The sequence below is a fragment of the Engraulis encrasicolus genome, chromosome 24 (assembly GCF_034702125.1).
Source record: "Engraulis encrasicolus isolate BLACKSEA-1 chromosome 24, IST_EnEncr_1.0, whole genome shotgun sequence".
Lineage (NCBI taxonomy): Eukaryota > Metazoa > Chordata > Actinopteri > Clupeiformes > Engraulidae > Engraulis > Engraulis encrasicolus.
In genome coordinates this window covers 32,488,110-32,513,321 of record NC_085880.1, presented here as the reverse complement: position 1 = coordinate 32,513,321, position 25,212 = coordinate 32,488,110, and the positions used below count along the sequence as shown (strand labels likewise).

The 25,212-nt window shown below is 44.0% G+C and overlaps 1 protein-coding gene across 1 annotated transcript; it reads left to right on the top strand.

Annotated features, from left to right (window-relative positions):
- The first annotated feature begins 1,227 nt into the window (after nt 1-1,227).
- On the top strand, nt 1,228-20,810 carry myoz1a (myozenin 1a). The gene is made up of 6 exons (XM_063192166.1): nt 1,228-1,413; nt 2,951-3,058; nt 8,718-8,911; nt 10,853-11,132; nt 18,013-18,172; nt 19,334-20,810. The coding sequence occupies exons 2-6, from the start codon at nt 2,968-2,970 to the stop codon at nt 19,569-19,571; spliced, it is 963 nt and encodes a 320-aa protein (XP_063048236.1). The 5' UTR covers nt 1,228-1,413; nt 2,951-2,967; the 3' UTR covers nt 19,572-20,810.
- The last annotated feature ends 4,402 nt before the right edge of the window (nt 20,811-25,212 follow it).

The window sequence follows — 25,212 nt, the reverse complement described above, 5'->3', positions numbered from 1 at the left end:
CTATCTGTCATCACCTGTCCAGTCACTGATAAGTGGAGTGGCCCTACATGGCCAAAAGAAAGCCTCGCCCCCTCCATTCTTAAGATAGTTGATTAATAAGAAGATGTTTATTGTGTGTCAGCTTCTTGTCATTGCTTCTAGGCTTTGGGATAGGGTTGGCATTGGGATTGCATACCCATGGGGAGTCGGACCCAGGTTCGAGTCCAGCCTGGGTCATGTCCCAACCCTGCCCCATTTCTCTCTCTACCACTCACTTAATCTCCACTTTCCTATCAACAAAGGCTCAATCGCCTCTAAATATGTCTTTTTGAAAAAAGAAATAGGATGACACTCAAGTTCATGTGTGAGTCGAGGCAGGTTTACGAATACTTTTGGTAATATAGTGTATCTTTCTCCCATCGCCATGCTGTATATGTCCATGGTCTGCTCCATTCCCTCAGCTCCTTGCTCATTGGTGGGACTGGACTCCTTGAGCCAGCTGATGATGAACTCCCCTAGCCATGATGTCACTGACCTGCTTTTCAGGGCCAGTTTGAGAATGTAATGGCCAGAGGTGTCGACAGCCCACATTCACAACCCCTCAGCTGGTTAACCCCACACCACAAACAGTTAAGTGATTTTATTTGGATCGGCACACAGGCAAGGATTGCAGATCCATTTAAAATATATATATATATATATTCTGCAGATTGGCAACACAAATGCACACACAGGCATGCAGAGACAGACAGACAGACACACACAGACAGACACATACACATACACACACTCATACACTTTTGACAGCTCTGCGCTTCACCAGCGGTCAGGGAACGCCGTCAGGTTATGACTCATCGTCCAGCTTTGTTAAATGACGAGCACTTGCTTCACAAACCAAAAGGTGAAAATCTGATCATTGGCTATGGCCTGAGTCACCCCAGGCAGTAACAGGGGTATGATATAAGGCGGTGGGCTATCCGGCACACCGAACCAACCTCCTGAGCCCCCCCCCAGGCCAAAATACTCAACACTCCCACCCTGAAGGCTATCCAGTGACGACTCCTGCCCAGCCGTTCTCTAGCCTCCCCCTGCCCTATTTATAGGCCACCCAGCATCTGCAAGAAAGATATTGCCCCCTTGATACCCCCATCAGCATTTTGTGCCCTACAGAACATATTCAACCCCCCACTGCCGCCCTCACACCCTACACCCCACTTCCCACCGTACCCCTCCTCCCCCCTCCCCTCAAAGATCTGTCCATCCCCCGCCACTCTCTGGATATCACGCTCCCCGCAATCTGGGTCCAGACACGGGTTAAAGTCACCCCGGGATTTTATAAAGCTTTGGTTCAGCTTGTTCTGAAGCTTTGGCTTTTTTGTCCTCCTGGTTGTAACTTAAGAACCTCTGCCTGAGTTTAAGGATTCCCAGATCTGGGTGAGTACGATTGGGACAAAGAATGATTTTTTTTTCTGCCTCCTTACTAACAAGACCTGCATGTGTTGTTTGGCAATGTGTGGACTAGCCACATACTTATCCGCGTTACCCCCTTTTTAAATAGAAACATATCACACAGACACACCTTCTCTCATCTCTGATCTACGAACGACACAAACGAAACAGTCAACTTATAGTTGAACAGACGAGTCGAATCGGTGTAATTTTCTAACGCAGCAGCAGGATGAAGGTGCTCCTAATATTGCTTCATAAATTTCACCCCCCCTCCATGTCCGGAAAGAATGTGCTCACCCCCTCCTCCCCTCCCCTTTGCTCGGCTGCAGTTTTGATATGGTGTGCTGTGTAGAGCCAGGGGCGTCCTGCTAGGGTTGGGCTGGATAGTGGTGGTGGTGGAGGGGCAACTTGAGCCCAGTGGGGGGGTTCAACACTCCTCTCCCCCCCCCCCCCCCCCCCCACCCCTCATGTTGCCATGATACCACTAGAATCGTCTGCTCACTACTTTGAGGGCTATTCCATGTTTCCTCTCTATGTGTTTATGCACCTGTGAAATGCTGTTGGGTCAGTGTACTGTATACCATACCATAGCAGAGCGTGTGTGTCTGTACTGTGTCCGCATGTGTGTGTGTAAGTGTGGGTGTGTGTGCTGGTGACGCCATATTTGTCGCTAAAAGGTCTTGCTTCAAAATGGGGCTTTAAAAATAGCTTCAGCAGATTGTGTTACAGTCAAGTCAATGCAGGGAGATGTACGCCATTAACAGGAGCCTAGCAGCTTTGGGAAAACCCAGTGGTACAGTAAAGAAAAGCATTTATGTGGACACACTAAGGGCAGCAGTGGTGGTTAGGTGTGAAATTTATACCATATGGGACTGCAGTTAGTACATTTTTAGTTCTGTTTAATAAATTCACAAGTCAATACTCTACACATCATGAATTCATGAAAACATTGATATGTGATGAAAAATATTCCCTGTAATTACATAGCTTAGTCATATGACTGGTTCCGGCTTGTCTGAATGGAAACTGAAATCGACAGTGCAGAGAAGCAGTTAATTGGGCCACTGCCGTTGGTTGGCAACGTCCCTTCAAGTACCCCAAACAAAGCTATAGAAACCACGGCAGCCTAATGTTTACATTTGGTAGACATCTGGATGTCATGGGAATTCGTGGAATGTGAGGGCAAAGGGATGTGTAGTTAGCGTGGCATGGGGGGCAGGGGGAAGGAGGAAGGGGTGGTGGTGGTAACTATCTTCTCTTCTGCATGGGATCCGAGAGCTTGAATGCCTCGGGTTTCACTTTCCCCAACTTCCATTCAACAACACTAGCCAGCAGGGGGCAGCAGCTTACATTTTAAAACAAGAGCCAACTCACTTTGAGAACCACTGGTCTGAACTGTCGCATACCAGTGGCTTTTTGCTTTCTCAGTCGGGGTGGAGTGACTGTGAGATGAGTGTGCTTTGAAACTCGAAGATGTATAATGACAGACTCAATCCGTCTCTCTCTGGTTTTGGTCCCCCAGTGTGACTCCAGCCCGACATGCCTCTCTCCGGAACCCCAGCTCCTCCCAACAAGAGGAAAAAGCCCTCCTCTAGGATCATCACCGACCTCTCCCACCTCTCCCAGAATGGTACTGTCTACCAAAAAAAACGCCCTACACACATTTTTTTTTTTTTTTTAATCTTTGTCTCTAACCAGGGGAAACAAAATCATATTGAGATCGATATCTCTTCTTCAAGTGACCCCTGGCCAAGGCAGCAGCAGACATTTACATTTCAACAGACAGGATAAAAGATATGCAGGGAGGGAAAAAACAGACAAGACACATACATAGCACAACAGGTATAAGAGTCCAAAGAGTTTAGTTGTATAAGCAACATGAGTTCCTGAATCTCAAAAGACATTGGATCTGTTCCTCAACTGAGGAGCTTGGTTGATGATATAAGAGGAAAAACAAAGAGTTTTATTTCTCTATAACACTCCCCACCTGAATAAAGTGACCTGGATGAATGGGAATCATCATAGAGGGATATCTCAAGAGGAATACCACTTCTTTGGGGCTCCACGTCCATTTAAGGAATCAGCTTCATTTTTATTCAGAATGAATAAGCCAACTTCCTTCTACTACTCTCTGTTGTGCTAGTAGTAGAGATTATCTTGCAGGAAGTGTGTCACTTGAACTCAAACCTCTTTGGTACTCACAGTCTGGGATTGTAGGATCAGAAAAACAGTCTGGGCTAGGCCGAGTTCTTGAAGACTACTTTCAGGAATGCCCTCAACAATCTACAGTAAATACTTTTACTCACCACAAAAGGAATCTTTTCAGATTGCATTCAGAGTGCTCATGTGTGACAGTGGTGGACAAAGTAAAAGTAAAAGTACTTTCGTGGTGTAATTACAACAGTAGCACATGATATTACATAGCTGTTACACCATTTCCTCCATTTTATCTACTTAATGAGCTAGACTTTGTTATTACTGAAAAGCGATAAAAACCTATCAAGGACCCACCACAAATTCAACCCAACCTGTGTTTCTTTTTTTTACTTTTACTTTTTCTTTGTCCACCACTGATGTGTGATAGTTCACTCTAATACCCCACAGTACTTACGGGTATTTTCCCTGAATGGTACAGTCGCCTCATAGCCCCTCCCCTAAGGCATGGTGGTTGGAGTGTCAGGCTTGTAGCCCAAAGGTTGCTGGCTCGATTCCCGGCCCATTAACCAGTGCTCTCCCTCATTCTCCTCCATGACAGGTACCCTGAGCATGGTACCATCCTTGCTCTCTTTTTCTTTTTTTTTTTTTTTTATATATATTTTTTTAGGGGCTTTTATGCCTTTATTTGATAGGACAGTCTGAGATGGTGACAGGAAGCGAGTGGGACAGAGAGACGGGGTGGGATCGGGAAATGACCCTGGCCGGACTCGAACCGGGATCACCGCGGGCATGCAAGCCCAAATGTGGGGGGCTTAGCGCGCTGCGCCACAGCGCCCCCCATCCTTGCTCTCTTGGGGTGCTGTTTGAGGCTCCTCCTCTGCACGAGAGGCATAAATGCAATTTTGTTGCATGCAGTGAGCACAGTGTCCTGTGTAGTACTGTCACAATGGCAAGGGGAGTTTTCCAAGTGGGCTTTCAATTCAATCATGCACAAACATACCGCAACAAATGCTCACTCTGTTACACTGACTACTTTCTGTTTAGGCATACAGTATAATTGCAAGTATAAACACACCATTACTCATGTTGCTATTTACATCCATTTAAGTTGTTGCAAAGGTCAGTGGCTGCAAACATCCTCCCAAACTTGGTTCTCTGTGTTTGTGTCATTAAAGTAATTACAGCTTGGCAGGTAAAATGCCTTCCATGTGGATGAGCCTCTTCTTAAAACACAGACTCGACTGACTCACAAACACACTTGACCCAAAGTGTTTATTAGCATACAAGTGGGCGTTTGAAAGGTCAACTCAAGAGCATAAGTTAGAGGCAAGTGGGGTGGAGCGAGTCTGTTCACTTGCATACACGAGAAAAACAATAGAATACTGCTTTGCCATGACAGCAGACTACACTGGGACCAAAAAGGGCCTGGCACTGTTTTAGCATAGCTAGTTTGTGAGGAAATACAAAATGCCCAATATTGTCCTACCTGTCCCTGATCATTGAAAGGCCTGTGTGCCAGATTACCGGTCCAGCGCTGGCACACATGGCTATGGAGACTGCTGAGGCTGTGTATTAAATCATGTCCACTCGTTCTTTGCCAGCCTAAAATTATATGTTACTCCTCCCCGTATGGATTGATCACCAACAACTCCCTCTTTAGACTCCTTATGCACAAACAGGACAAGTGTACCGAGGCCCTACCTGTCTGGTGGTGTATGAAAATCAGACATCGAGCATGCGTCAGAAATGTTTTAACAGAAACGTATGCACTACCTACTGTGTAGTCCACAATATAATGTCAAGCACAAGTTGTACCGTTCTGTTCCCAGCATTGCGCACTGTGTGGTGGACAAGTGGTCACATCTTATCTAGCTAGAGACCTAGAGCCAATCCCAGCGGGCAGCCAGCTGGGACAAGGGCTGGTCGGCATGGTGATGGCTTGGTCAGGTCACACCCTGGAGATGGAGGAAAAATAGAGACAGAGAAGAAGGAGAGAGAGAGAGAGAGAAATAGCTATTTTTAGGCCAATTATTCTATTCATTTGAGACTTTGTCAGGATTTCAGTCCTCTTGTCATAGAAGTTCCACTTGGTTTGTGCTTAACGCAGACTAATGAATCTGAGGCCTGTCACATAGACAAACATTTATCCCCGAGAATTGGAGAGTAGAAATGCAATCAGCCTGTCTTTTTGTCTGTCATCATTATCGCTGCAATTGTAACCCTCCCCCAGTACCCCCGCCCCCCTGTGATCCGGTCATGAAATTCCTGCTTCACTGCAATGTAATTGCGCCAGGACCCCAAGGGGGACAAACTATTAATTAACACATTTTTGTATCACTCCCGCAGTTTCTGTAGCAGCCTGTGTGTGTGCGTGCGTGCGTGCGTGCGTGCGTGCGTGCGTGCGTGCGTGCGTGCGTGCGTGCGTGCGTGCGTGCGTGCGTGCGTGCGTGCCTGTGTGTGTCCGTGCGCATGCTGCTGTCAGGATTTTAAAAGCTGCAGAAAGGGCACCTTTTTAATCAAAGTAGTGTTTATCTTTTAGAAATACTCCCCCATTCACTCCGCTGCTGTGACAGCACATGGCCTAACACAGCTTTGTACTGTGTACTTTTTAAAATTACCCCCTTGCGATGCCCACAATGTGCCCTCGCCCTTTCATTACAAAACCAGTTCTGACATGCAATAGCCAACACGGCAGAGAATCATGAACTCATTTACATACTACTGACTCACGGGATGTGTGTATATAATTAAATTAGGCAAAACATACTGCATAAAACAATGATACAACGTAGCCATTTATTCTGGCTGGCATGCAACAGTGTTTAATATAGTTAGAGCCAGAGCAAAAAGACATTCACATGTTTTTGCCTGTTTGTTTGTTTTCTTATACAGAATGTCGCACTACATTATGCATCAAAAAGTATGGCATGCTCTTTCTTCTTCTTAAAAAAAAAAAAAAAAAAAAAAAACGACTCCAGACCAAAAGAGATTTACATACGGGAAAACTCTGACAGGAAGTTGCTATTTAGTGCCCCAGTTTCCTCTTTTGTCAATAAAAGATCCTCTTCCTGCTGCGTGTGGTGGTGATAAGGAAGCACCGCGTTTGCTCACAAAGACACTAGTTAGGCCGTGAGCTGATAGGAAAATCCCCGACAACTTCCCACATGCAGCGGTGGCGAGCCAGGTCAGCTGTGATGTGTCAGATCCCTGTACTGGCAGCAGAGCCCCAGGGAAGCTAGAGGCATACATTGGAGACACACATCATTGATATAGTGCTGTATAAATACAGGTTGTATTGTATTGTATTACAACTGAAAGCTCTACCCAGTAAAAAAAAACCCAGCAGTGTTGATTCAAGACTTGTAGGGTCAATTTAACACCCTTGTTAACACATTGGTTGTATTTGGCCCCAGTGCACTCTGTAGGTGTTGAATTAACACTGCATTTCTTACTTACATTGTTATAAATCTCATCTCACAAATCCAGTTTTCAGCTGCCTTCATGCAACCTGTCAATATATAAGTCCTCACCTACTGTGCTGTATAGCTATTGCTATGAAATGATAGGACTTCACATGACATTACAGTTAGCCGACACGTTAATCCAAAGCGTCTCACAAAGAGGACATAAACAGCTAAGTGCACAATGTGAAGGTAATGTACAGTAATAAACAACTAATAGGAGCAATACAGAGGACACATATAGGGGTTGAAAGTGAGTGGGGCTGCGATGACATTACATTGGGGTTGATTTATATAAATGGGCCCACTGAAGGGTCATCCTCGCCCATGCCCACCCATGCTACTGAGAGCCGGATCTAGCCGTGATGAGTACCTTTGCATCAGGTTATGCTTCAGACAGGCCCAGACTGATACACGAGAGGCAGCATGTCATCATGTGTATTTTTAAACCGTGCGTGTGCTCTGATAAATGAACCACATTATACCACATACAGCCTACGTGTGTCTCTGGGTGTCTACGTAGGTATCGAGTGTATGTCAGGACAGCCTGTGTAGGCATTGCAGGTATCCTCTGTGGGTGGGGTTGCAGATCAAGCATATATATACCCAGGGCTGCTGACAGCTTTGACTGGGTCCAGGACAAAGTCAGCTAAAAGGGCCCCCTCACCCAATGCAATGAAATGAGAACCCATCTCTGGGCCCCTGCACTCCCTTGGCCCAGGCACCTGACCCCTTTGTCCCCTCCTGTCGCCTTCCCTGCACGCATTCAAGGACACACTGGATCATAGACACACCTCTTTAAAACAGGAACACATATTAAACAGCTGTATGTATGCGAAATCCATTGAGAGGTGTAGTGTTTTACATCTCATGACATTTTTCTTAATGTTTCTTTGTGTCAGTGCATTTTATTTTCGCTGTACAAAACGCTTCATAAATAAATCATTATTCATGTTGTTGTTGTAGCTGTATATCATGTTGTTATTGATGGTGGTTGTGTTATGTCATATATATTAAGTATATGCCTCTGGTGGTTCTGTGCATCCCCTGGATAACCAGTGCTGATAAAGCCTGTAGATAAAGGATAAAGCCTATACAGGTATTATTATATGTATTTTAACATTATTAATAATGATTCAGATGCATCAACTCCAATGAGAGTAGTGTAGTGTGTAGTTTTGCATTGCCTGTGTCAGGGGGGCCTTGGCTGTAATCCACTGATATATAGGGGGCCGTGTCATGGTAAAGTTTGGGAACGCCTGTTCTTGTTTTATACTGTACCTGTATATACAGTATATTTGGTCTTTTATTACTGTGAGTGAGAGAGTGAGGGCAGTCATGGGTGAGCGGTTAGGGCGTCAGACTTGCATCCCAGAGATTGCCGGTTCGACTCCCGACCCGCCAGGTTGGTGGGGGTAGTAATCAACCAGTGCTCTCCCCCATCCTCCTCCATGACTGAGGTACCCTGAGCATGGTACTGTCCCACCGCACTGCTCCCCATGGGGCGCCACTGAGGGCTGCCCCCTTGCACGGGTGAGGCATAAATGGAATTTCGTTGTGCGCAGTGTGCAGTGCTCAGTTGTATGCTGTGGAGTGCTGTGTCACAATGACAATGGGAGTTGGAGCTTCCCAATGGGCTTTCACTTTTTCACTTCTGTTTTCTGTCCATAGAAAACGAGGAGGATCCGGATGCGTCCGAGTTTGACCTGGGTACGAAGGTGCGCCAGCCCAGAGAGATCATGCTGGAGGAGCTGTCCCTCATGAAGAACAAGGGCTCACAGATGTTTAAGCTGCGGCAGGCGCGGTGCGGCAGGCCCGAGTTCATCTACGAGAACAACCCGAATGTCTTCACCAGCGAATCAATGGTAAGCACATACATGAATGCTTCAGCTCAATGTCTGAGTAAGATTGACTCTGTGCATCATGGTGCCCTGAGGTTCATCACCAACTGTAGGGCCCAAACTCATCACTGTGAAATGTATGCCAGAGTTCAGTGGCCTGCACTGACTACCAGGAGACTCATTCTATACGTTTATATACCGTACAAGGCAATACTTGGACTACTGCCACCCTACATCTGCAGCCTAATCTCAGTGAGGAACGTTGAATCTTATGATCTGCGCTCCAAAGGCCATTTGTTACTCTCTGTCCTTTGCTTTCGTACAGAGCAGGGGAAAAGGGCCTTTGTGTTTTCTGCGCCTACCTCATGGAACAACTTACAAAAGGACTTGAAGTTATTAGATCTGATTCCACTGAGCGATTTTAATTCCAAGATGAAATCCCTTGAGACTGACTCACTTGTCTGTAACTGTTTTAATTGATTTGTTACTGTGTCATTTGATTTGTTTTTTTTAACGCAACTGGAATTTTAACTTTGTAACTTGTGCCGCCACTTGGCCAGGACACCCTTGTAAAAGAGATTTTTAATCTCAACAGGTTTTATTTTCCTGGTTAAATAAAGGTTAAATAAAAAATATACATTAAAAAATAATACTATATACTGTATGAAGATCTTTGTTGCTAAATCATTTTGGAGCATTTTGGGAAATTGTCATTTTTGTATTGGCCATTGCATTGCATTGCATTTCAAAATGAATTTATATAGGTTTAAAAATTATGTTCTCAAAATATTCGAATGGCAAGAATTCCCATACAGATGATTGGACATCTGAACATTTGCAATAATAAAATACAAAAGTTGAAAAAAATGGCGCTTACGTCATTTCATTCACTCTGAAATTTGGATTAATCATGTATGCATACATCATCATTCTCGCTGGAGAACGAACTACTTGAGATCGTGCGGCTCTTGATCATCAAAGTACTTCACGGGGTCCGCGCAGACCACTGCACTTGAGAAGCTGGTATAGTTGGATTATGCAGCGTATTGGGCAAGATCGCTGGCCGTGGTGCTGAAGTACTGCCACAGCTGAGAAATGTCGATGCGGTAGACATTCTCGAGCTTGGGAGTACTACGGGGTGCCACTGAGAGCTCGAGCGGTATCTGTGCCCGCAGATATGTGCGATGTCTAAGTGGACACCCCGTGCCGATGATGTTCAGAGAGCAATGGAGTAAGGTGAACTTGAGAGGAAGCTAGGGCAAGACGCCTGATGAATTGACCGAACAGCGACGAAAGGGAGGCTAATTTCTGACTGGAGACGGGTGTGCAGAGAATAAATGCTGTGTAGTTAATTAAGGAGTGTTACACATTTCAGTGCACTGAAATTCCACCGAATGATGGCTGAGCAGGGAATCAGATTCAGGTGGGTGAATAGGCGTGCCTATCTTTTCGCGCTGAACTCTGACGAATGACGGTTGAGCGAAGAATAGAATGCAGGTTGTAATAAGGGCATGTCAAATTTCATCAGGCTTCTCCCGAACTTTCGTTTTTAACAAAACATACATTTTGCAACGTAACTCTTCTAATATTTTAAAGGATTTTGTGTCTTTCATTGATGACCGGACAGTCGCGAGTATGACAGGAAGAGGATGGGGGACAGAGAGATATACGTTTCATACACCACACAACACACCATTGATGCTCTTCAGTGTCATATACTGTATGCAAATTATGATGAAAGCAAACGCTGCAGTTGTGCTTTGGAATGACACTGGGAGTTGTACTAACATGTACGTATGTATTCGTTGATGCTAAAAATCTGACAATATGAAAAATGTGAAAATATAAAATCACCTCCCTACCTAAATGACACCTGTTGGCTATCTGTTGGCAGGTTTAACACTCTGTGTAGGTTATTTCAGCAAGGTTCACCTCACAACCATGTTCTTGGAATTACCCCCTCAGGACAACCTGCAGCAGTTTGTGCCGGGCATCGGGGGTGAGATGGTGGATGCTGGCGGGTGCTTGGTCAGCGGGCAGATGGTGGGGTCTGCAGGCCACGGGGGTAGTGCACCCGTGCCCCCACCCAAACCAGGAGCCGGGGGCAAGGGGGCTGGAGCTGGGGGAGCAGGCGGACACGGCGGAGTCGGAGGAGCCGGGCACGGGGGAGCAGGCGGACACGGCGGAGGTGGAGGAGGAATAAAGGGAATGGGAGTGGGAGGACTGGGAGTCGGGGGTGATCACGGTGGGTGCTGGATGATCGACCTGCATGTCTGTCTGTCTGCCTTCCTGCTGGGTTTGTCTCTCTGTCCGCCTGCCTGAATGCCTGCACTGATAAAAATGATTTTGAGGGGCAGTACATTTCACTGACAAAAAAATGATATTTTTTACCCCAACAAATTAGGTTGCTGAGGTTACTCTGATGCAAGGGGTATAATATACTCACTCTACCTATAAATAAGGAGTAGGACTTGGTACTGGTGAGAAATGACTAAACTATACCTAATTTGCATTCATACGCTATAACTAATACTAATGGCTAGTGTCGAAACTACCTGTAAATGACTAAACTTTACCCAATTTACATTCCAACACTGTAACTAATACTAGTGGCTAGTATGATCCAAACCGTCTCTGTCAAAACTACCTATTGAAATTGGTTAAGGCCCGCAAATGCGCATTGCTTTCTGGGACTTCATTTGAAGAAGAATCAACCGGCGACTGTGGCGAGCCTCGCCGCGGATGAAGTTAACTTCCAATGGACGGGACAGATTCAGAAGGTAAGCTGACCAGTCGTGCATTAAACATGGGATACAAAACATGAACAATGATCAAAAGGAAACTAAATCACGCTGGAGTTGTAGTTGGCTCGTAATGACTGTCTGACTGTGACTATTAGGCAGCTGCTATCAGCAACGCACTGGGCAGACAGGTCAATGGACCATGTAAGCTGCCGTTCAAACTTCGTTTGGAAAAGGCAACAAGTAGCCTATGCGCTGTGTTCAAGATGAACGGATAGCACTACCAATGTCAAAATGTTGTAGAATGAAACCCACTGCAGCCGAGTTTTTTTTTCCATTCTCAAATGTTGCCTTGTTGGGTAGTTTTGGCGCGCAGACTGGGACTGGCTGCTGGTGGTGACCTGACCTCGTGTGTCGTTCTACAATTTGTTGCTGAATGTTCCATCCACTGTTTGCGCTACCACGGCCACTTGATGCTCTGCATCACGCGAAAGCACGGAGGAGAAAATTCTACAAGATAGCCTCCATTTTTGCTTTCACACAAGGCTGTAGTGTGATAATCTTACATGCACCTAAAGGACTGTGCTCGTAGACAGACTATGAACGGCACATTACTTCACTATTTCATTCTCCACAATAAATCCATTCAACATGGAACGGCTACATTTTTGAATGGTCACTCACTGAATCCTTCATCGTAGCCTAAGTCTTTCAACAGTTCCCGTCGCGAATCGTCCTCTTTGAATGTTGTTTTAAATTTGTGTGTAAATTCCTATGGTCACCAAGTTTTCAAATCAATGAAATGCTTCATATCAACTGTTAAAGCAGTGTGCGTAAACAGTCATCATTCTGGGATGCCTCCGTGCCGAGTCAACTAAAGACTTTTTTGTATTATCATAATCGTAGACATTCTTAGTTTGAATGACAGTTTGAAGATGGGGAGCGAGACAGACGGTGTGTGCATGCCGGGTGCCTGCCTGTGTTACTGGGAAGGGAGAGGGGTAGCGAGAGGAATCGATCATCAAATAACTTTTTAAACAACGCTACCCTAGACATGATAAATCCTGCTGAGCATAAACGCTAACAAAGGATCAACCCGTTAACATTGCGAGGAGAAATTGATTAGTTTGTTGTAAATGTATCATAGTAAGTAGTCCTATGTAGACCAACACGCCCTTATGTTATTCTGAGTAGCCTAGTGGTCCACGGTCACAACATCACCTAAGATGAAGTCAGTTTTTTTTTTTTGGACATTGCAAACTCAATCTCAGGGTTAGTTTTGACAACGATAGTTTGATAGTTGCTTCATAGTCGTAGGACTCGCTATGAACAGACACGCGCAGGTTCCATAAGCACAGCCCTTCTCTCTCTCTCTCTCTCTCTCTCTCTCTCTCTCTCTCGCTGGTCTCCGCAGTCCGCACACACTTCAGTTGTACCGAAGTGATGACGTTTGACATTAGGAAGGGCAGTCCAACGAAAAGAGACCGGTAGCCTATATTTTCATAACTAGTATAAAAAAGTGAAACAAATGCTTCAAAACGGATAGCAATTGCAAGGGGTAGAAATGTTTACTTAAGAATCGAGTGTAAAAGTACAACTTCTTAAACTTTATCCATGTCAAATTATTCACAATGTTTTGTGCATAATGAAGGTGTTCTGCTTCTGCCTACTGCAGGAGTTGAGAAAAGGCGGTAACTGCTTACCTCTCATGTAAGCTACAGCCTATGTGGTGTGTGGCAAGTAAAGCATATTAATATGTGTTTCAGGCAGTGGTGTTGCATCTTTTATATGCATGGTTGTCCTGAAGTCATTCTGGAACAGGGTAAGTCGCCGACTTCAGAAAAATAAACAGACTTAAAGGCCATAACACTGTCATGTTATTTGTTTATGAATAGCCATTTTCACTCACTCAGGCTTGCTGTCCTTGTTGCACTGTGCACTGTGTAGGGTGAGTAGATTTTGCAACTGTGGTGCCTAATTTGATCTTTTCATGAATATTTACTAAATAATAAACTCATATTTACAGTTAGTAGGCCTACTATTATAACTAATATTGCAATTTGCGCAGTCCATAGAGAATATTTGAATTTGATGGTGGTGGTAAGAATCGGTGAAAAAGATTTATGACTGGGCCGCATGAATTATGGAAAGAGACTGCCAAATACATTTCACAGTGCACCCAGAGAGAGTAGAGAGAGAGAGGTTCCATTGGCCCATTGTTTCCTGGTTCTATTATGGCCCCCCTTAGGCAGACCTAGGCAGACCTAAGGACTGTTCTATTCATTGTCGGAGCATTATGACACACCCCTTTAGGCAGACCGGAACCTGGTCGCGTTAGGTGCCCATAGAAACCTATTATGTTGGCATATCTCTATATACTTAAAGAATCTCTGGTGCACCTTTGAGGTCAATAGATCCCTTTACTGTTTGCATACAGATGTGACATAATCAAGCTGCGCTCTCATTGTTGGAGCACAATGGACCATGTATGCACATTTGTAAAGAAACTAGCCAGGTGTTATTTCTGAAATAAGCAAATGGATGGTCACGTTAACTTCAGATATGAAGTGGGCATCGCTCATTCCTTATGGTGGCCTCAGTCCAGTCGTTCTTAAATTTCTTGAAACAAACTCCTATGTTCTGAAACAGCCTATTCCCGTAGGTTCTTTTTAGGGTCTCTATTTAAAAAAAGGACAGCAGGTCTTCTCTCTTTAGGGTCTGCACTGTCTGTGTTAGGGCTGCACAATTAATCGAAAAATAATCAAAATCGTGATAAAATAGTGAAATCGAACTCATGATTTTAATCGTGATTTAATCGTGGCAATAGTGACCTATTTTAGAGAGCGTCCTTGAATCCAGAACATACTGACAGGCTAGTGTTTCTGGCCAGAAATCTGTCCACTGAAGTTTTATTACAATTCATTTCATTTTGCTCATCCCGTATGTAATTCATTCTTGGTTATATTTCATCTTGTTATAATTTTCAAAAAAAAATCTGCAAAAATCAATAATCGTGATTAATAATCGTGATTATGATTTTGACCAAAATAATCGTGATTATGATTTTTTCCATAATCGTGCAGCCCTAGTCTGTGTGTGTGTTTGAGTCAACAATGCGTGAGCAGTCTGATGACTTAAAGGGGTATGCCACTATTTTGGGGCTTATTACAGTTAAAATCGTTGGCTGGGGTTTATAAAGGTGGTAAAGTGTCTTATTTTTCATGTTAAGCGTTGTCTTGCTTTAAGACAAGTTAAAAGAGGGAATATGTCGCTAAGCTAGTGAAAGTCAATGTATCCGTGTAGCATTGTAGCATGCTACATGGATACATTGACTTTCACTAGCTTAGCGACATATTCCCTCTTTTAACTTGTCTTAAAGCAAGACAACGCTTAACATGAAAAAATAAGACACTTTACCACCTTTATAAACCCTGCCCAACGATTTTAACTGTAATAAGCCCCAAAATAGTGGCATACCCCTTTAACTTCTATGTGAAGCTGTCAAGAGCTGTGTAGAGGGCAAATACACTGTGGATTGGTCACAACTGTTACTAATAACTCAACCCCTTTACTTTTTCAGCTCTAGACAGATGACCAAAACAGACCATAGAATGTACCTTTTAAAAAAAAGTTTAACCAATGAGTATTCTTAATAGTGTATCTTGTCACAGGGTTGTGTTCAGGTGCGTGACAACTGACAACATTGAGAAGACCCAGGAGCGGGAGAAGGGCAGCCTGATGAAAGAAGGCGACAGTGTTCTATGGTCACACCTGAGATGATGGTCCTGAAGAGGAACGAGAGGAGATACTGGGCATAAAAATGCAGGCACTGTACGTTGTTTTTCTGTCCATTATCTTTTTTTTCTATTTTTTGGCATACTTTATTTCACTCGCATATGTAGTAATCAGTACGTGTTGTTGTTAAAAGGGTCATCAGTGGAGGACAATCATGAAAAGGTTGAGGACTTCACTGTGCCCATCCCTGAAGTCCCTCCACTCGGTGCAGCAGTTCTTTCCACCATACTGCCATGCTCTGGGTTGTCCCTGCCACCATCCACCTTTTGGGTCATCCGTGCCGCCAGCCATCCCCATGCCTGCAGCGCCTGGGTCATCCGTGCCACTCCCCACCATGCTGCCAGCCATAACTGTGCCAGCAGCACCTGGGTCATCCCTGCCACCATCCACCGTGCCTCCAACGTCCACAGCACCTCCGGTCTCTGTGAGCCAGTTCGCAGCTCTACTGGCCTCTCCAGTATACAGTATGCTGTAATTGCTAATGGTTTCTCTGAGTGGCCTGACCGGTTAATTGTCCCGTATCCCAACTATTTACCACTAAACAAGTGATTTTGTAATGAGTAGGAGATCTTTGCAATGTTATCAGTATGGTTGGACTCTGATGTTTCAATGCTGTATGTCTTCCTCAACGAGTAAACGAATTCTGAGTATTCTTGGATTTAGTCTTTGAAAAGTAGAGCAGCCCGTTTGTTTGAAACTGTTGTCCTGGACACCAAATGGACTGGAACTGATATCCTTTTTTAAAAGAAACTGGTATCCTTTTTTATGTGTGCAGTTTAATGGTAGAACAGTATACACTTATGTGCCTTTATCAGTAACAAAGTGAAAACGGAACAAAATTTGACTATTTCTGTCAAAAATTGCTACAAATTCTACATATTGTTTATATAAACCTAGTTCTGGAGGAAGTCTGACAGTTATTGACCGTGCCATGTCTAGCTTCCGCCTTCACGTAAATTTAAATCCTTCCTTTCCCCTGTCATGCGCAAAGGCTATCCTAATTGTCCCAGCACCTCCCCTACTCCCTCATCTCACTGGATCACCCAGCTACATGTCCCCTACACTTATGGGGTGGGAAGCGGATCTCGTGCCGCATGATCTCCGCAGGGTCCAGGACAGAGGCCAGCTAACATCGAATTATGCCTATTGCCTATGGTTACCATACTCCAGGGCAAACTCGTGAATTAAATGGTCCTGTTGTTTATGTTTGTTTACTTTTTGTGAGATAAACTGAAACATTGTGTATCTGCTCATTTTTCACATTTTCCTGTTGGCGATATCCCTTTAAATAAAACATCTTGGTTGATATGCACAGGTTTGTTGTAATTGTAATTTCCCTGGTGGACGTTTGCACAACACAGTAGAGGCAGAAAACACTGATTGTTACCTAAGTAGATTCTTCCAATGGTACATTTACTTGTGATTGAGTACAATTTCAACAGAGTCGGCTAATTATTCTGATTACTTTATTGTTGTTTTTCTTATTCTTATTAACCAGAGGTGAAAAGAGTACTAAAATATTTTACTCAGAGTTAAGTATTTTAGTACTCTTTTCACCTCTGGTTAATAGGAATAAGAATAACACAGCAATAAAGTAATCAGAATAATTAACAATTGATAAATAAGCAGTAATACTAAAAGGCTACATGAAATGAGTAAACGTTAACCCATTTTTATCAGTAATAGGTGTTAATAAAAAGCTACATGAAATGAGTAAATTTTAACCAATTTTTAACAGTAACAAGTGGTGATAAAAAGCTACCTGAGATGAGTAAACGTTAACCCATTTTTATCAGTAATAGGTGTTATTAAAAAGTTACATGAAATGAGTAAATTTTAACCAATTTTTAACAGTAACAAGTGGTGATAAAAAGCTACCTGAAATGAGTAAATGTTACCCCATTTTTACCAGTATTTTTTACTTTGATGTGGTCAGTATAACAGAACTTCTGGAATTGGTTAATCTTAACTGAATATGTAGGGGTACGTAATACTCTATTTAGGACTGTGGAAATTGTTACACCAATTAAATTGAGTAAATCCTATAGATCTCTTTTTACAGTGTGCCTGCCTGCTGATCGTCTGTCTGTTTGTCTGTCTGTCTGTCTGTCTTCCTTCTGGCTTATCTGTCTGTCTGTCTTTGTGTGTGCCAATCTGTGTATGTCTGTCTTCCTCTAGGTTTATCTGTCTGTCTGTCTGTCTGCCTGTCTGTCTGTCTCCCTGCCTGTTTGTCTCGTTGTCTTCCTGTCAGTCTGTCTGCCTGTTTGACAGACTGCGTGTCTGTGTTTATACACATGTATATATCCCATCGCTTTGTGTGTTGTTAGTCATTCACTACATGATTATTGTTAACCTGTGTGTCTGATTGTATACAGTTTTATCATGCTGATATTCTTTGGGTATCTAGCAACACTTTTGCGGCTTACTCCTTCCTCATTATATACTTATCAGCTCAGTTGCAGGTTAATAATCCATAATCACTGAGTCAATAATAATGTTATAGAATAATGATAATGTTATAGAACAATAACAACATAATAATGTTACAAAATGTAACTCAGGATTTGTTTCACACAAATGGCGACGCAGGTGGCAAAGCAGGTGAGAGTGCAACAGCGCATGTGAAGATGTACATGTCACCATGGGAGAAGGCCATGAAGGGCAATGAGGATCTGACGGCTACCATGAAGATGCACATGCCCGGCCCTCACATTCACGTGGATCTGCCCAAATACAAATCTTTCAACAGGTCAGATTTCTCTTGTCATTTTGGATTAGGTCTGGACTCAAATGTTCATATGGATATTTATGTGTGTTTTTTATGAATATTTAATGTCTTTATGTTTTTATATTGCTACGGTTTATTGCTCTCTAGTTTCTTTTTGTTATAGCTTTTTTTACGCAATATTGTGCACAGAGTTCTTGTTTGTACTGTTGGCCATAAACATGTTCCCGATTACAATTCTGATTCTCACATTCTGATTCAAATTTCTGATTCCAGTCGCAAAAGAGTGCCATTCCCTTTAGGCTTTGAGAGATCATCCATTCCTATTCCATCCATTCTTATTCTGATCCCAATTCCAATTTCTAATTCTGATTCTGACTACTTCAGGAGTGTGATTCCTTTGCTATAACTTAAGGAAGAAAAATCCGCACTCACAAACTGTGTCTCATTATTTATTTATATTACCACCATGTCCAAAAAGCAAACGCGTTTCGGCTGACAAGCCTTCATCAGTGCGTGGTACTCGCAGTGCGTGGTACTCGCAGTGCGTGGTACTCGCAGTACCACGCACTGATGAAGGCTTGTTAGCCGAAACGCGTTTGCTTTTTGGACATGGTGGTAATATAAATAAATAATGAGACGCAGTTTGTGAGTGCGGATTTTTCTTCCTTAAGTTGACGCTTTTTATCTCGCACCCAAAGACTTTCGTTTTTCCAAGAAGTTGAGCGCGTCCTTTGCCAATACTTGAAGTCCTTTGCTATAACTTCCATTCCTATTGCTTTGAGAAAACATCTATTCCCATTCCCAGGGCCGCTGTCATCCTTGACTGGGCCCAGGTCAAAAACATCTGAAAGTGCATCTCCATCTCGTAGCCTCTTACTGCAGCAGGGGTCGCCGGCGACCCTATTCACTTGCTGAAAATGCTTAACCACATCATAACAACATTGCTATGACATTACAGAGAGCCATAGTGCAGCGCTAAGGGGTTAATGCATAGTAAATACGCAATTCTGGGCCCCCTCTCTCCCTGGGACCAGGACAACATGCCCTTTTGTTTCCCCCTGCCTATTCCAATACCAATTCTAGTTTCTAATTCGGATTCTGTATTGCAGGAGTGCAATTCCCTTCGACGACTCCCCTTCTAATTCTAATTTCGGTTTTCCAAATGTTTCTTCCGGTTGGCAGGAGTGCCATTCCCTTTGGTGGCTTCGAGAAGGCCTCCAAGCTGCTGACCTTCCAGCTGCCGGAGGCGGAGGAAAAGGAGGAGGTGGAGCAGCCGGTGGTGTACCACCAGGACATCAGCACACGACCCTCCTTCAACCGCACCCCCATCGGCTGGCTGATCAGCGGCGAGGAGCCCAGCACCATCCCCATGGAGGCCATGGACGCCATTCCCTTCGAAGGGGAGACCGACGAGCTGTGAGGAGAGGGAGGAGGAACGGGATGATGGATGGTCTCGAAGGTCTTGAGTAGTCATGACACACACACACACACACACACACACACACACACACACACACACACACACACACACACACACACACACACACACACACACACACACACACACACACACACACACAGTGAGGCCACACCTCAGAGATGTACACACGGCACACAGAATGCGAATTGTCTGGCTTTAATACCCCCACCTCTGCTATAAACGACTCCAATCTCTAGTCGGGGCAAGGATTTCATAGCATTCAATTCAGCTGCACTGATGTTGCTTACGTAAAAATTAAAAACTTTAACCCCCCCCCTTTTTTTTTCTCTGATAAATCACACTGTATTGACACACACACTAAGACAACTAACCTGCACTGCGCAATGCTACCATGGCAAGTATTTTGGCTATTTGACGATTATCTGAGGGCTTTATAGGACATGATTAGCTTTCTACAAAAATGTTTGATTTGCTCACATCAATTTGCTTTTTTTTCCTTACAAAAAGTTACACATGAGTGAGAGTGGAAATAGATTAACACTTGACATATCACAATGATTTTCTGCCTGTGATTATTCACAAGAATGTCTTATGGAACCACCCACAATTACTGAAATAGATAGGCCTAACTGTGAGTGGAAGATGAATGTTTTTTTTCTTGTTGCGTTTTTGTTAGTTGAGCATGTTGCACTTTTCAGAGGTGTCAAAAAGAGGAAATGTAAAAGTAAATTCATGTCATCTCAATGGTGTAGATATTACATAGCTGTTACACCATTTACTCCATTGTACCTAATGAGGTGGATAGACTGTGCTGTTACTGAAAAACACTGAAAACCTACAAGAACCCACCGCAAACTTGATCCAACCAGACTCAGCTGATCGTAAGACAAGTACACAGGTATGCTGGTTATGCTGATAAGGTAGGCCTACCTTTGTTGGAAGGAAACTGTTTTTATTTTATTTTATTTTATTTATTCTTTTACTTTTAGCCTACTTTTGACACCTCTGGCACTTCTGTTGTGGGGATGGTCACAATCGTGCTTATCTATCTTCTTGTCACATTCTATGCCACACGTCATTTTAATGCTTTCCAAAAACAGCAGGCCCACAAGTTAATTACCCTACTCCCGGTAACATAGAGGCTCTCTGCAGCTGAGCTCTGACATTTGCCACTTTGCAAGTCCTTTCAGCCATTTAATAAACATGTTCAAAGTGTAACATATGGTTTTGTTGTCTTCCTTTAATCTGTGTGTGTGTGTGTGTGTGTGTGTGTGTGTGTGTGTGTGTGTGTGTGTGTGTGTGTGTGTGTGTGTGTGCCTGTGTGTGTGTGTGTGTGTGTGTGTGTGTGTGTGTGTGTGTGTGTGTGTGTGTGTGTGCGTGTGCGTGTGTGCGTGCGTGCATGCTGAAAAAGGTAGGCAATAATAGGCTATTTAATTTAAAATGCTATAGGCATACTCTGAATCAGCCTCGTGTGCTCTTGGTTGCTGGTGTGGTGGGCATCAATGAGGGGCGAGTCGGGCGAGTAAAAAAATATCATCACAGAGGTCTGATGTTATGGATCTGACAGCCTATCACAGGAACAGCAGCACCACTCCTCTCCATTCTCCTGATGTCGCACTACACTACTACTACCTGAAGGAAAGCATCGCGAGAACTGGTTGCCTTGGCTGCAGCGCAGAGTGACGCTGGAGGATGTTTGAGGTTTAGCGGCAGAGAAATCAGCCGAAATTGGCCTGACTATCGGAGGAAAACGGCTGTGATTTTGACAAGGTGAGTGAGAGAGCATCCTATCTGTATTTCATTTAAAGCCATGTTTTCTTTGTGTGTGTGGACATGAGGGCGAGTGAGCGACCGGAGATGTTCTGTGGGACTAAGAACTTAAAGTAGCTAGCTACGCACATACACATGTCTTCAAGAAATTCAGAGTGACGTTCACCTTAAGGATGCATCAGACCCCGTCTCTAGTACAGGATTGATGCTAGCTTGGCTTAAAAAAATCGCATACAGATAAACACACACAACTGCTGGTGTTGTTTGTATTTCTCTGGAAGATAAACCATCACCCCCTTAACCCAGAATGTGATAGAAATAAGTTTCTAATCATAAGCTGTTGAATTCCGAAAGAGCAAACTAGCTAACGTTAGGACAGGCGACGAAGCCCACGTAACCTGCTGACAAAGCAATCGCACAAAAACGTTGCTGGGTTTTTAACTCGCGCCTAATGAGTGTTCTCTTCCAAGGACAAAATGAACACACCATTGTAGAGTAAGAATTTTCCTGTGTTATATCGGAGTATTTTGTTTGTAGTCTGGGTTTAAAAAAGGTGGTCACTGCAGCAAAGGATGTTGGACAACGCCACAGAACAGAGCCCATGTGTTCGCTGTGTGTCCAAAGTAGTAGTAGTAGCCTACTGATGTGCCTACTAACATCACATCGCGCGTGCTGGATGCGAGCAAGACGTTTTGTTCTGTACTCCCTACGCAGAGGGGAAGCATTTGTTATGTTGCCATGATGCTGGTTACATTGTTTGGGAAAGAAGGGCAGCGCTGTCCCTGAAATATTTGTCCCAATGCCAACTGCAACACAGTTCGCTGGATACGGTGCTGTGTCTGATAGTACGTGAAGCAGAAATCGTTGCCTGTCAAGGCAAACTAAAGTATGCATCGACACAAGGTGCTGGTACAAACACACCTTTCGAGCAGAAGGCTAGAACTATTTCTTTCGCCAGCCACAGACTCGTTGGAATGAATGTCGCCCACAAGCAGATGGTGATGATGCGCGTAATATTTCTGCTGGAACGTATTGGTCGGGGAAACCATTATTTGGGTGCATTAACTAGAACTAGTCTATCACCTAACGGACGAGTTGCTTCTTCAATAGTACAATAAAGTAACACCCCCTAGCGCAGTGCACTGAACTGCTAGATAGTAATTTGCTTGATATTTCCAGTGCTATGGGTTTCCCATTTGTTCCACCACTGCCAGAATAAAGATTTGTGAAGAGGGTATTTCACCTCTTCACTCCAAATATTTATTTATTATTATTATTATTATTATTATTATTATTATTATTATTATTATTATTATTATTATTATTTTAAACGGAATTTGTGTGGGCACACATTTGCATAGCCTAAAACTGGATGTGGGAAAAAAAGTGGGTTGCAGTGGAAGCAGTTAAAGTTTCGCAGAAAGTTCAGTTGTTTTCCCCCTCTGTATTCGAGGATTTTGACCGCTTAAAAGTCTCTTGGAATGGTAGCTCAGAAAGCCCTGCATGACCTCACACGTGAAGCGCAACTGAATTCAGCCTGCTCCAACAGATGGGCATATCTGATGTGAGTGACGTAATGCATTGCATAAACAAATAAACATGGCCTAATGGGTACCTGACGGTCTAGTTTGCAGATGGAAGGCCAGGGGAGTCTCTCTCTCTCTCTCTCTCTCTCTCTCTCTCTCTCTCTCTGAGATTAGCTGAGAAAAAGAAAAAGAGTGTCCTGGTATGCATGCCAAATGAGAGGGGGGATTGTTATGTAAAAATTTCAGATGAATAAATTAACATACTGATGGTCAGCTAGTCCTGGCAGACTCCTGCGTGGAGGACAGGCGTTCCCGTGCATTCATGCGGGCTGACCGAGGGAGTGTGGAGGGGGGCGTGGCGCGCCGCGGAGGATGTTTGCTAATGCGGTACGGAGGCAGGAGGCTGGAGGTAGAGTACCAGCAACAAGGCTAATTGGCTGGAGGCATTTGCATGCTGGGAGATTTTTTTCATAGCAGTGCTATGGAGAATGCTCAAGCTCACTTGAGCCCCCCCCCCTTCCTGTCTCTCTCTCTCTCTCTCTCTTCATCCCTCTCTCTCTCTCTCTCTCTCTCTCTCTCTCTCTCTCTAACTCTCTAATGATGTCCTCACTGCAGGCGAAACATTTAGCTGAAAACAGAACACGGTCAGATTTTTCATGCTTGATTCAAATGTCTCTTTTGTTCAGGGGCGGTTTCCGTCTGTCTGTCTGGATGGGCAAATGAGAGCGAGGGAGCGTGTGAGTGAGTGAGTGGGTTTCGAAAAGTCATTAGCATTTTTTCCAGTATTGCTCCTCAAAGACGGGCATATGAAATGATCAGCAGTCTGCATAATTCAGTGAACCATGGAGAGATAGAGAAAGAGAGATAGAGAGAGAGAGAGAGAGAGAGAGAGAGAGAGAGAGAGAGAGAGAGAGGCAAAGAGACAGGCGGAAGGGGGTGGGGGGATGGAGGGGGTGAGAGCGAAGGATAGATATGGGGACACGGAGAGAGAGAGAGAGAGAGAGAGAGGGAGATGGAGGGGGTGAGAAAGAGAGCGAGATAAGGAGAGATGGAGAGATAGGCACGTGAAAGGCTCTGGGGGCTGATTTGTGGGGTGAGCCTCTGAGTACTGATTTGTAGGGGCGATGTGAAAGGTCAGGCAGATGTCCATTCCTGGGAGTGGAGGATGACACGTGAGGTGACAGAACTGTCCAGTCATCGAGATCACAGATCCTTCTGAAGGTCCAAACATACAGTACCCTGTGTGTGAGAGGGTTACGTGTCGGAATGTTTCACACATTCTAACCAATGACTTTTTACGTGTCGACAGTTTGACTGTATGAACAGAAATATATGTTTTGCCTAATGAAGGGTATGAATGGGAAGCCAGGACACGCCTTCAGGTTAAGAACAATGCAAGTATAAAGAACTTGGGAACTCCACTCACTTTGTGGGGAAGCAATCAACGTTGAGCAGCTCCAAGAGGCGTGTTCAAAGCAGTGACGTGGTTTAAGCAGAGACTCCATTGGGACTAAGACAATGTTTGGCTTAAACTTCAGCACAGCCTTTTCTGGCCTCGAACATTAGCAAACCAAGGGAAGTGGGTTAACCCCATGTTAACGCCATGTCTGAGAAACGTTAATTGTTATGCTAGGTCAGACCATGTCTCGAAGAGATTTGAAAGTCGATGATAATCAGGCTAATGAATGGGTCCTAACGATGCTAGGAACTAAATGCTCACGCAATAAATAACTAATAAAGCACATTGAATGACGACTGAGTATGACAAGGTGCTATATTAATACTTGATTTATTGATTGATAATTACACAACTGTTTACTTAATTTATAGGTAGTTTGTTTGTCAGGGTGACCATATTGTAAAGTGGCTGAGGGGAACCCTGGTGTGTATGGAGAGCTAATTTTACCTGAAGCAAATTGGCAGTGCTTTTTAATTTTTATTTATTTATTTATTTTTTAATGCTAGCTTGCCTTATTGTCATAGCATATAACATGCTCATGTTACTGGCTGCACTTTTTTTTACAGTGACACTTAACTTAATCTCTGGAACAATTGGGAGGACATTTTTAAAATTAAAATGTCAGTTCCCATTGGAGATGACAGTTACTGGATGTAGATGTCTTGCTTATCTCAGTGGCAGGTTGCTTGACAGTCAAGTTAGCAGTTAGCAGTCTGGTATCTCTTCTCTGTCTGCTCATGGTACCCCAGTCTAGTCTAGCCTTCCTCTACCTCAGGGATGGGCAACTGGCGGCCCGGGGGCCACATGCGGCCCGCCTCCTCACTCAGTGCGGCCCGTAGATAAAACAGTGGGCCTAATTAAGAAA